This window comes from Calidris pugnax, unplaced genomic scaffold (assembly GCF_001431845.1).
Source record: "Calidris pugnax isolate Ruff unplaced genomic scaffold, ASM143184v1 scaffold103, whole genome shotgun sequence".
In the NCBI taxonomy this organism is placed as follows: Eukaryota; Metazoa; Chordata; class Aves; order Charadriiformes; family Scolopacidae; genus Calidris; species Calidris pugnax.
Window position 1 is genome coordinate 16,101,957 of NW_015090990.1, and position 12,219 is coordinate 16,114,175.

At 39.8% G+C, this 12,219-nt stretch overlaps 1 protein-coding gene across 1 annotated transcript in view; it reads right to left on the minus strand.

The window, feature by feature from the left end:
• The window catches only part of SPATS2L (spermatogenesis associated, serine rich 2 like), a 134,324-nt gene that overhangs the window by 9,536 nt on the left and 112,569 nt on the right, over nucleotides 1-12,219 (minus strand). The window contains exon 9 of the mRNA XM_014954578.1: nucleotides 429-487. Coding sequence (XP_014810064.1) covers nucleotides 429-487 — 59 coding nt within the window. The remainder of the gene's footprint in view (nucleotides 1-428; nucleotides 488-12,219) is intronic.

A 12,219-nucleotide genomic window follows, 5' to 3' on the forward strand; every position in this document is an offset into this window, starting at 1 on the left:
CACACAATAACCTATTCCCCTAGTAATTTCCACTATTCTAACTCATATATGTAATATAAGCAAGAAAACAGTGATTAAGAAATAGAAATGAAGTAATTGACAAACCACAGAAATAAGGGGGAAAAAAAAAGAAGGAGTCAAAAAGCTCTAATAAGTAAGTTGAAGGAATAAATCATTTAAATCTAACTTTATATGAACTTGGGGTTTACCTTAACTTCATAATATTGAAATTTTGGTGCACAATCCTTATAGATAGAAACTATACAGAAACTCCCCCAGAACACCAAAGACTTATTTGATTGTATATGTATACAATGAAAAATGCTGGAATGCTGCTAACCAAATTTATATACTGTGTAATTTTCTGCCAAACAAACCAAATGTTTTCACAACTATTCCAAAAGTTCCCTGCATATTTTTTTACTTACTGGCTTCTTCTTTAACTTTATCAATTTCTGCCATTAATGACACTTCTTTGTCTACGATGCTAAAAAAGAAAAAAAAAAGAAAGAAAAAAAATAATCATAATTTAATCCATACAAGAACTCCATCAAACCCAAAAACTGTAACTACACAAAGACTTCAGGCCTTAGTTATGGGCAGTTTTGAAATTAATAAGACTTAAAAAATGGAAGCTGAAGAAATAGCTAGGCAAACTGACTACAAAAAATTAGTGATATTCAGTGTATGCTGATTTACACAAAGATCTCATTGGCCTGCCTATGTGTCTGCACAGATGTGGAAATCACTCTGATTTACCTCTTCAGCACTGCCTGAGCACAGCAATCCTCAAATGGCTAAACAGTCTCTTTCCTAATTAAGCCAGATATACCATTGCTGCTACCTAGGTTAATACACCTTAGCTCTCAGTGCAATATTATGAATAAAACAGAATTAAAGCCGTGTGGAAAGAGGTCCTTCTCTTCCTTAAATAGAGACATTCTTTTGAAATATGTCAGGGTAAACAAGAAAAGGGTTTGTGATGTAAATAAGCATTAGTGTATCTCCATAACACAAGTCAGCTTCCTCACCCCATCCCCACCCCCATGATTCTCTCCAGGACCGGGAAGGTGTGCTTCCACTTCTTCCTGGCCTTCCGAAGGCCTCATGTGCCTCTTTCACAACCCTTTGGTGCGCAATCCCTGCCAGTGCTTTTAAGCTGTCAAAGTGCACACTCTAATCAGGTGGGTCTACAGAGAGCAGACAGTGGGCCTGGTGAACTGTTCACATCATCAACCCAACAACACCGTTCAGTGAAATACCACCACTGCAGAATGCTGTCCACTGGATAGTGCTCTGGTGTGTCACTCCATTTTCCCCTCACTATATTATTCTTAATCATGTTAATGTTTAATAAACACCACCAGTGTTAACGTTTACATTTGCATAAGTGAGTAAATTCATACAAGGTGAGGGAAAATTGCAAAAACTCGGTCAGACACCAGGGTTAAATCCAGGCATGCACTAAGGGAAGAATGGAGTTCTCAACCATTTCAGTAAAACCATCCTTAAATGTAAGATCTTGTATTCAGTGAAGACACTGAGTTATATGTGAACTAGCTTCCATCAGAAGGAAGATGTTACAGAAAACTCAAGAACAAAACAATTGTCTAGAATGCCCTTCCCAAGAAGGGAAAGATCCTACAGTGTTCAGTGGGCAGCAAAGACAGAAGACTGACAGAGGAGAGAAGGACTGACAGGTTGCTAACTAAAACAGGGAAAGATTAGCAAGCGGGTAGCGTGTGGAACACACGGCAGACATACCACTGACTCAGCCACAAATTTACCAGCTAGAATGTGTTCAAGGGCCATGCAGCCTTCCTCGAAATCTTCCCATAAATCAACTAAGCTCATACAGGAGGTTTGCAACAGAAGTTGGAAAGTCCTGCCTCCGGGTTTTACCAATCAACCGTGCCACCTTTCGAGGATTTACACTGCCTCCCAAGAGCCACCAGAGAAGGAACGAAGCAGCAGGCTGATGGCAAAGGATGCAGCAAGACAATAAAATTCCAGCGTAACACATTTTTCTGTTTCATACATATAAACAAGATTGAAAATATTGTTTTGGCCTGCCAGATCAATTTAGTGTGACCTACACACCAGAGGAAATAAAACAGCAGGTTTTTTTTACGGTAGAGCAAATCAGTTAATAGGCATACACTTACAATGAAAGGACACACTTGTTCCAGTTGGCCCTCAATATTCTCCAGGCAAAAGCATTAAGCTTGGACTCTAAACAGGCAGGTGATGATTCCAGCTTGCTAATCTAAATAGCAATAGCTTTTTAGAATTAATCTATTTTCAATTAGCTTTTGTAACTACATGGTATAATAAAATTCCTCAGCTTTCACAGCAGGTGGCTGAAATGAGTCTTGTTTCACCTGTTTCTACCGTCCACAAAAAAAAGAGATTTTAATAGTCTTTAGCATTTTCTCCTAAATTTAAAAAGTCTGCACATTTTCACTTTTGCTGCCTCCATTACAAAAGTGCCTCCCTAGTGTACTACATAGGTTATACAAATATAAACTTTTGGCTAGAAAAAATATTCAGACAACAAGCTCGTAACAGCAGAGCTCATCAGAACTGTGTTTTGGCCCAGTTCATTCCATGACTGTCCTCTCCCCTCTCCAACAACAGATTTTTGCTAAACTGCTTGGCCCTGAACATTTTATTTTGATGCCAAATAAAAACACTTTTAATATCAGAATGAGAACAAGACCATAGCAGTACTATATTTATATTTTATAGTCAGTTCTCATCTGTTACTAGACAGTTTTCCAATCCTAATGTTTTAGTGTGGTCTCTGATGAACATTTCAGGAAAGCGTTTGGATGTTGTAGTAGTAGAGGCCAGGACTCTGATGAATTTGGTGGAGAACAACCACCTGAGTACTTCCCTTGTACCTACAAACTAACAATGGGAATATTAAAGAATAAAACAAGAGAAAAAGTGTTTGGTGCCTTTGTCAGTATGAGACTAGTCAATGGGATAAACTAAGTTTCTTTAATGGACAGATCTTCATGGGGTTGCCCTTCCCTGAAGACAATGCAGCTTATACTAACTTATACCAGCTGAGGACATGGACTCTATCTCAACAAAAGGAAAGGAACACACTAATTCTCACTTTGAAGCATGCAGCCACATTTCTCAGCTTAGAAATCATGAACTACCATATGTCATGGAATAATGGGGGAAATTAACGTTTCTTTAGAAATGTCATAGGCCAACCAGTGCTAGGAAATGCCACGTTTCTTCTTAGTTCACGTAAGGGTCAAGTATTAAGGAAATGGAGCAGGAATCAATTAGATTCCTTTCTAGTCACATAGAGCACTGCACTGCAAAACTGACCAAATCCTGCTCCAACAAGAACTTGGCAAAGTTATAAACACAAGAAAACAACAGAAAGCTGGAAAACGTGACTGGAGATAAAAAAAGAAGAAAGACAAAACAATTACAAAAAGAAAGCTAAATGCTAACATATAGAAGGAGAAAGAACACTATGGAAAAATCAATGGATCGAATCTTGTCTCTTGATCCTGCGAAGATCCCACTGTTTTCACATGAAGCTCAGACAGCTGAACAGTGTCTTAACTTAGTGAGAAGTTTAACTGTTTCCAATGTATTTTCTGGAATAATGCCCTACTCAGCCTCAATAGGATGGTCATGATCAGATATCAGTGCTAGCTAGAACTAGCTAGAACTAGGAGCTAGTTCTGCTAGCTAGGAGCAGAACTCAAAGCTCTGCTCCACAATACCTACTGGGAATGCATTTTCTTTCAATGCTCCTCAGTGCTCACTTGATATCAAAATGTTCTATCAAGGTGGTACATTCCAGTGCACAGCCAGCAGCCATTGGTGTGCTGTGGAGAATTGGAAACTGAGTGCTATAGGAACTTTTCTTACACACACCACCAGATTTGGGCTCTGAATGCATTTCAGATCTAAAGACACCTCAGGGAAAATGTTCTGCTAATTCCTTCCTCTCTAGTTATGCTGTTTCTCTTGGTTCTTCTATGGAAGACATCCCTTCTCTTTGCCTCCAACATCAGCACTTGAGTATATTCCATATACTATTCGAGACTCTCATGACAAACACACAACTCTGTGCCACCACTTCCTTCTCTGAATCTACCTGAATCCATGCCCTAATCACCAGTCCATAGGATCCCCTGCTGTAGTAGTATTTGTCAGTTCTATTACAGGTGTTCAGCTTTTTATCATAAATTTATAACACTCGCTGGAGCAAATACTGAGACTCAGATCTCCTCTCCCATTGACCAGGCTCAAGGACAGGCCTGAATCAAGTGAGTCTTATACTCTGTGACTGATGCCAGAGCCAAAACAGAGTAATATTACTACCTCTTTCTTTTCTGTCTCCCTTTACCACACCTCTCTCCTGAAAGGACTGATTCTGTTCTTCTCTTACCCCTCACTTTTTCAGTATCAGGGCCTGGGTACCAAACTCTAGCTATCAGCATTGTATATTGTTCACTGCACCTGACTATCTGTAGTTTGGAGCACAGGATTCAGCACTGCTTGGGTTTAATATCCAGATGAAATTTTGAGGTGGGGTTCAGGAAGGAGACAATTTTGTTGAAGGAACACAGCAAGGCAGAAGCTTAACATGAAGAACACACAAATGGGGCAAGGACACAGCCAACGCTCGTGCTGTAGAGATATGAGATGCATCAGGAGAGATAGCAGCTCTCTGGGATTCCTTTTACTACAGCCATTCTGAAGGTAAGAGCATAAGTGTCCTATTCCTGGTTAAACGGACAGTACTTGTGCCTTGGATTTATGCAGGCTGGCAGAATTCACACTAGCATACAATGGCAAAAGTGCCACAAATGCCAAACTGCAATGCCGGCACAGCAATGACAGGGCTAAATTATGCTGACAGCTGCCTTATTTCACAGTTTCATACTCAGAACAAATTCAGAATTTGTTCTGACATTAGTGGAAACAAATTAATCTTTCTCTAGTTTACTGCATGAAATTTAGTGCTTGCACAGTGAAAAAGAAAAGATACTTTCAGTCAGCTGCAATACCTCAAAATCCCACTAAAATGATTAAAGTTATTAGTGCCTCTTCAGAAAAGCTGCTTCAGATTGCCAGGCTGGCTGATTTATAGCTTTACTGATGAGAATCAGAAGGGTTCCAGATGATCAGAATCTTCTCTTTCCTTCTGCCTCTTCTAGGCATTATGATAAACCTATTGTGCCTGAAGAGATGGGGAAATAAAAAGACCAAGCTGACATGGAAGGCAAACATGCTGACACAACTCACAAAGGTAAGCCACAGCTGCATGGCACAGAGGCTACTGTTAAGAGTGTAATTCAAATGAGTCCTTTCAAAACCCTGTTAAACCCCCCAAAAGGTCAATTTTCTCCTTGAGTTGTTTAAGAAGCTTCACTCCTCCCTGAACCAGCTTCATGTATAGTTTGAGAACGAATGTTGTTTCGGAGACTGATGAAGACCCAGTCAGCTGTGGCATTCTGAACAAGTGCAGCAGAGCTCTTCAGCTGGAAGGGGGAAAGAGTTACTTTTTCATGGGCACCCGCTGGCATCTGGTTCAGCATGTGAGACACTGGAACACTGAAGTACAATTCAAGTCCTTTTGATGAGGAAGGGAGTTAGTTATGGAAAAGAGTTTGACAGCTTAGGCTTCAAAAAAATACAACACACCATTCTCCGCTAACTTTGCTCTGTCAGTGGGCTTTGGAACGGACCCTAGTAGCTCCTTAAAGTTGTACTGGTTAAGAATCTGCTGACAAACTTGAGCAAGTTTGAGGGACATTAGTACTGTCACTGCCTCTGCTACATCTGAACTAAGTTTACATACAAATTCATGGGACAGCCCTGATAAGCTCAGTGCTGGTCTTTAAGCATTATGCCTTATTTCACGTACACGTTTCCCTTCTAGCATGAACATATTTGACCCACACATGGGGTGAAAAGACACCTGATAAGAACCTCTAAGACAGTTGTGTATTTCACAAAACAATCCCCCACCTCAGTCTAAAAACCAGAACTGTCCCTGTAAAACTTCCAGCACAAGGAAGCAAAATGATGTGAGAACATAAATATAAAGCCCAATCACCTGTAATGGATGATTACAAGCTTTATAGGATTACTGAATAACTACGCTATTTTGTAATTGGAGAAATCATACTTCAAGTTTTCTTTATATTAATAAATCTGTAGGAAAAGTTGTTGTTACATTACATATTTTGCAATGTCTTGGTAAAAGATATTCTCCCAGTATCAGCTCAATAGTATTTAAACGTTTATGGTGCTTGAAGGTTGTTATTTGATCACTGTATTAATCACATGCACAATGTTTACACAGCAAACCAGATCACAGGAATTTTCATTCTGACCACAAATACAGTCTGACAATAAGCAGATAAACAAAAGACAGAATAAATCAATTTCACTGAAATCCTTCTCTCTGCAGTGTACCATCTGGTAAAAGTAAAAATGCCTGAAGGCTTTTTAGCTATTCAAGTTTGTGTTATTCTTTATCTATCTTCACTAATATTGTTCTCTTTAGCAGCCAGCTAGCACAGTGGGGTCTGGTAAAGCCATCACATTTAAAGGTCTATTTGCGTTTTTCTTTTAAGATCTCTTTACAAACAATTAGAAATTTATTGCCTGGTCATAAAAACTTGTTTGAGCTTAAAACTGATACGAACAATCTTTTCCCGAAAGAACACTTCTAATTCTATTTATTTAGAAATGAAGGCATCACCTCAGGATTTGGCAGAGTTTTAACAACTGTAACGATGAGTCGTACCATGGCTTGTTAGCATACTGCACATTTTTACATAAATTTGTAAAGTATTTCTTTCCTATTTGAGTCTCAGTTCTGATCTGCCTACTGAGGTATCTGAGTATCTACTGGCTTTATACATTTCAGCCTAAACTCACTTTGGCAAGGCAAAGTGTGTGTATGTGTATAATAAGTTAGATTTCTCCTTAGTCGGAAAATAATGAGATTAGAAAGGTTATATTAACTTTTCATCCACAACAACATTCACAAAAGCAACAATCTACCTCCGTGGCCCCAAAAAGCACACGTGCTTGCCTTCTACTGAGGATGACAAACACACCTATGACTGACTGGTAGGAAAGAGGGGAGACGCAAGGCTATAAAGTATGAACAACAGGCTAAGAGACAGTGTAATCCACCTTCAGATTTCACCTATGTAATCCATCTTCACAAGCTTAGTAAAAAATATGGGAATAAAAAAAGTATCTGTAAACCACAAAGGGGCCAGAAGGGGAACATTCGGTATCCCATTGAAACCTAACTTCCCCCCCAGTTTCATGAAGTCCATCTGTTCTCTCCACTAATACACAGCAAGGGTCATCCCAAACTGCTGGAGGTTGCACGAGAGCAAGCACAAGCCTCTCTCCTGGTGCTGCAGCTCCACAGACAAGTAGCCAACCTGAAGCCAGACCTGTTGGATCAGGTCCTCCCAGGCCTGCCAGGCAGTGGCAGCAGGGCCCAGGGGCCTTGGTAAAAGCACTGGTCTTTGAAGGTGAAAACCAGACCTGAAAACCCAACTGGGCCTGAGAGAACTTAAATACTTGGGAAGGGGTTTCCTTCTCTGCACTGGCAAGGTTATGGACTGGATTGTGTGACTGATGGGCAAACAAATATCAGAATGAACTGCAAGAGAATTTGAAAATCTGTACTTTAGAGGCATAAGCACTACCAAAGGTCAGCTGGCGGACAGACACAGACAGAAAGTTAATGAGGACTGCCTGGAAACGCAGAGAGAAACAGCACAGGAACTCTGTTCAGTGTAAAGCAATACCAGCCCTGGCCTTTCCAGCCATCTGCCCATGCTCTAAACTAACACACACAGGCAGCTCTTCATCTGATGGCACTGATTCTGGGCTATGTGAAACGGAAAGCCATCATCTTTACAGTTTGCCAAGTAGGAGCTCCAGAAAGGGGATGACTGTGTTCACTCACTGCTCTGCAACCCTGAGCACTGGCAGATTTGCTCATCACCCAGAATTGGGTGATGACTCCTCTGCTTTGATTTTAACTTAAAGCCATTTTTCCTGTTGTTTTCTATCTCCCCCAAACATACTGTACATGCTTCCTAGTTGTTCCCTAAATGTATTTTAATTTATATTTAAATTGTTAGTATTGCCAAACTCTGTTTTTCCAGCATTACGTCAGAGTCAATTTTTTTTATCCAGCCTATGATGGAGCTTCCAAGTGCTTTTTGTTCACTCAAAAAAAAAAATAATCCTCGATTGTGCTGGTTGTCCATGCTTTTTATAAAGCATTGGACATACTAATGTGTTTGAGCTACAAAGAGTAGAGGAGGCTTGCCTTTCTTTGGTCCAGTTCTGCATGCAGTGTAATTAAACCTGGCCATTACTATTTTCTACAGACCATTTGTGTTTGGAAGCAGATCGCATGGGCAAGCAGCAGATGTTTCCTTTTAGTACTCCATAGGGCTGTGTGGATGCCCAATATGTGAAAATGATTTTCTGGCAAGACGTGCTATGAAGAACTGTGGCTCCTCTTGTGCTCTACACATTTCACTCAGATTTCCTGGGGCTCTCTTTTTGTTCCCAAGCCGATTATTCTTGGTGGAAAAGTGAGAACACAATTATAGCACACAGGTTTTAACCATGGCAACAAATGTCTCGTGCATTCTATTGTGAGGGGAGTTCACCTAGCTTTTCTGACCTTCCCCTGCAATTTAAGCCCTTTTGGTATTCTTTTTTTCCTTGCCCTACACTGTGAGATGTGGCTATGCTCTGACATGTTTTACATCCAAGCAATAAGGGGAGCAGCTTATATTCTCATTCACACAAAGGTATTCCTGACAACCATACACCAAAGCTGGATGGAATGAGAAATATTTGCTCAGGGAGTACTGTAAGAAGGATATTCCTTGTAGCTTTCATGAGTCTGAGAAACACTGCCCTTCAGCTTACTCTGCTCAGTGCTCCCATAGTCTTGGGGAAAGCAATGACATAAAAAGCCCTGCAAAAGCAGGGGTGACACAAGTGCTAGGTCACAGAAGCAGCACTACCCACAAGACTGCAAAAGCTTTCTCACTGAGTGGGTCTAAGTGCACTGCCTGGTCCAGCCCATGGCCTGTAAAATGCTCTGGTGTCTTCTGGCATGAAAAGCACTGTACAAAAACAAGTCATTATCACCTGTTCTGAGCATGCAGATAATTACTCCAGTTAGCAGGAACCCCTGGGATGCTCTTTAAGAAAGAGAAAGTGAGCCCACTGAAGTGTTTGTAAACAAACATCTTTCTGGGGTTGCTTTTTGGCCCCGTTTCATTAGAAAGTTAAAACTGGAAGCAAGCATTTGATTTTTTTCAAGCATGAACAAGTGTTCACAGCACATTTGCTCCATACTACTAGTTTTTTAGATTATGTGATAGCAGCATGCACTGTTTTGCCAGGTATGTGACTTTTTAAATTGCAGCATAGTACTCACTGAGTGTGCTCAGGAGTAACTTCCCTTCATCGATTAGGTCAAGCTATGAAATACTGAGCCAGACAGAGATGTGGACTTCCACTGGCAACTATCACCCAACAGTTTCTGCTGCTAAAAGGAAAAGTTCTTGTGAATCTTTCTGTAGAAGCTTTCAGGACATCTTAGGCCACATGTGCTATTCATTTATCTCCATAATAATAGTTTAATGTGCTATCTCAGGGTAGGAGGAAGATACATGATGTTATCTTTGCACATCTTGATCTTTTCTGTGATTAGTAAAATCATGACAAGGTTAGAAAAAAAAAATTATGAGAAAGTCCAAAAGATTACAGACTCTTGAAATGCAGTTTTGATTCTGACCCTGATAGTAAATGCAAAAAAGGTCTTTCATCCTACTGCTAAAGGAATAAAAAGAAAAATAAACCCAAGAGAGACAACAGAAAGTAGTATGTGTTTCAGTATTCGGTTGCAATGCAAGACTAAAGCTTCTGACTTCACTTAGCTTCACTAAAACCCTTTAGGTGGTGACAGCCATGCGTAACAGGAACTGGTTAAGCTCCCATCTAAGTTACATTACTGAGCTCATTCAAGTATTTTCTGCAAGTTCTGATCACAGACAGCACTTAGTTGCTGTTGTATGTTTATCTATTGTACATCTCAACAAGTCGCACTTCAGCAGCAAGTGGGAGAACACCTTGCAAAAACCTTTGGAATCACTGTACCAAAGAAGACCAAATACCATTGTTGTGGCCTTGCTTTTGGTTACTCCATAGCATTCTGGGAGCAACAGCTTAGCTGAATTCCTTCATTTTCCTTTGATAGACAAGTTGACTGTGCCACAGAAAAATTCCCTTGCCCAAGGAGGTTGATAAATATGCAAGAAGCTGAGTGTTCACGTCATTACCTTATCCTCCCACTAGCACTAGTGATGCTTTGTTCAACTTTGAAGCAAGGACACTGCCACGTAAATAACTGTAAATGCCATTCAGCCCAGGAATATGATGTGTTGACTATACTAGGTCTGAATTTGCATGTATCACTGGCTCTGGTGATTTCTACTCAAATCCGGTGAATCTACAGCAGTTGGCAGCAAGTTTTTGTAAATGAGGCACTAAAGACAGGTCTTCCCATATTTTTCAGAGTTTAATCCACAAGGTCATATGAAATATCCAAAACCTGTTTTTAATTTTAGCAAAGAGGGTGTTAAGTCACGTTTTGCTGTACAAACCTAGTCTTCCTTTCGTTCGAGGAAAAACCAAAATATCAGGCTTATGAGCTACTGAAAGCAGCGTGGCCTGCACTCAGATTTCCATAAACATGTCCTGACATTAGACTGTCCTTGTTGCAATGTTATGCTACGTGCATGAAATTGCTTTGTGAAGCCTGAATATGCAGAACACAGATCTGTTACATTCTAGAGCTTCTGCAGACTCCACTCCAACGATTTAGGCACCGAAGCTGATGGGAGGTAAAATTAAATGAAGCCTATGCAAAAGTTTTTTCAGGCTATTTTTCATCATTTTAAGTCTACTTGGATTTACATGCTCTTTTGGGGGTCATATGTCTGTTTTGTGTTTTTTTTTTTTGCCTATTAAGCTCACCTATTAAGTAACAAATTTTAGCATCAGGCAATACGCTTTAGTTTTTTTAAGTAAAACATCAATACATGAAAAATTATGACTTTCCATTCTGATTTTACTAATATAGCACCTCTCCCCACATTCTTAGATCAAGATAGAGTTCTAAGCCTGCTTCATGACCAGAGCGACCATCATTTAAAGATCTAATTGACTGTGACTGACTGCAAACAAGATTAGACTTGTGACATTACATATTTTAACACTGTTACAAAAAAACAAACGAGGGAGAACTACACAACAAATGAGACCCAACTATGAGTTTACTCAGAGAAAAGGCCAGAGCCTTCTGAGCAGAAACCATAAATATTTTATAAGTTTTCTAAAATCATACAAAGGCACCTCTAAGAACCACCAAAAAGGGCAAGAAGTTGATGAATTGACTTAATTTTCATATACCAATACTACAACTACTGCATTTTAGGTCTTAAGCAAACATTGGTACAATGGCTCCAGAGGACTCCTGACAACAATACAGAGTTTAGTGCAACTGGTTATCACAGCCCATGCTCACTGGAGTGCAGAGAAAGAAACGAAGTTCTCCCTGCTAGACAGTAATTTATACCAGCGGCTCACTGAAACAGAATCTTCCACAAAATCAGCTCGGTAGCACTTGGACATTCTCCTCACACAGAAGTGGAGTCCCAGTGGCCCCAAAGTCACTTTAGATGCAACATTGAAAACAATGAATATACCACTAAAGTCCAGAGTTAAACTTCTGCCAATGCTACAGCATTTTCATAAGATATGCTCACAAAAATACTGACAAATGTTGTGGACAAATTAAGGGTGAAAGGTTTCTGGGACAAATTAAGGGTGAAAGGTTTCTGTACGCTTCTGCGATTTGTGACTGAATCTTGTACATTTTAATGACTTTTTCTGCTTACTGCAACACTGTATGAAACACAGGTTTTATATGGTATCTATGCTTAACAAAATGCCAAGTAAAACTCAAACCAGAAAATGTTTCTCTATGACAAGTATATACAAAATGTGCAACTTGCTACTACAGCAATTATTTCTGCTACAGTTTTTCAAATAGTGTAGACATATATACTGAAGATCAGGAATAACCAAAATTATAGAGGAAAAAGTTTG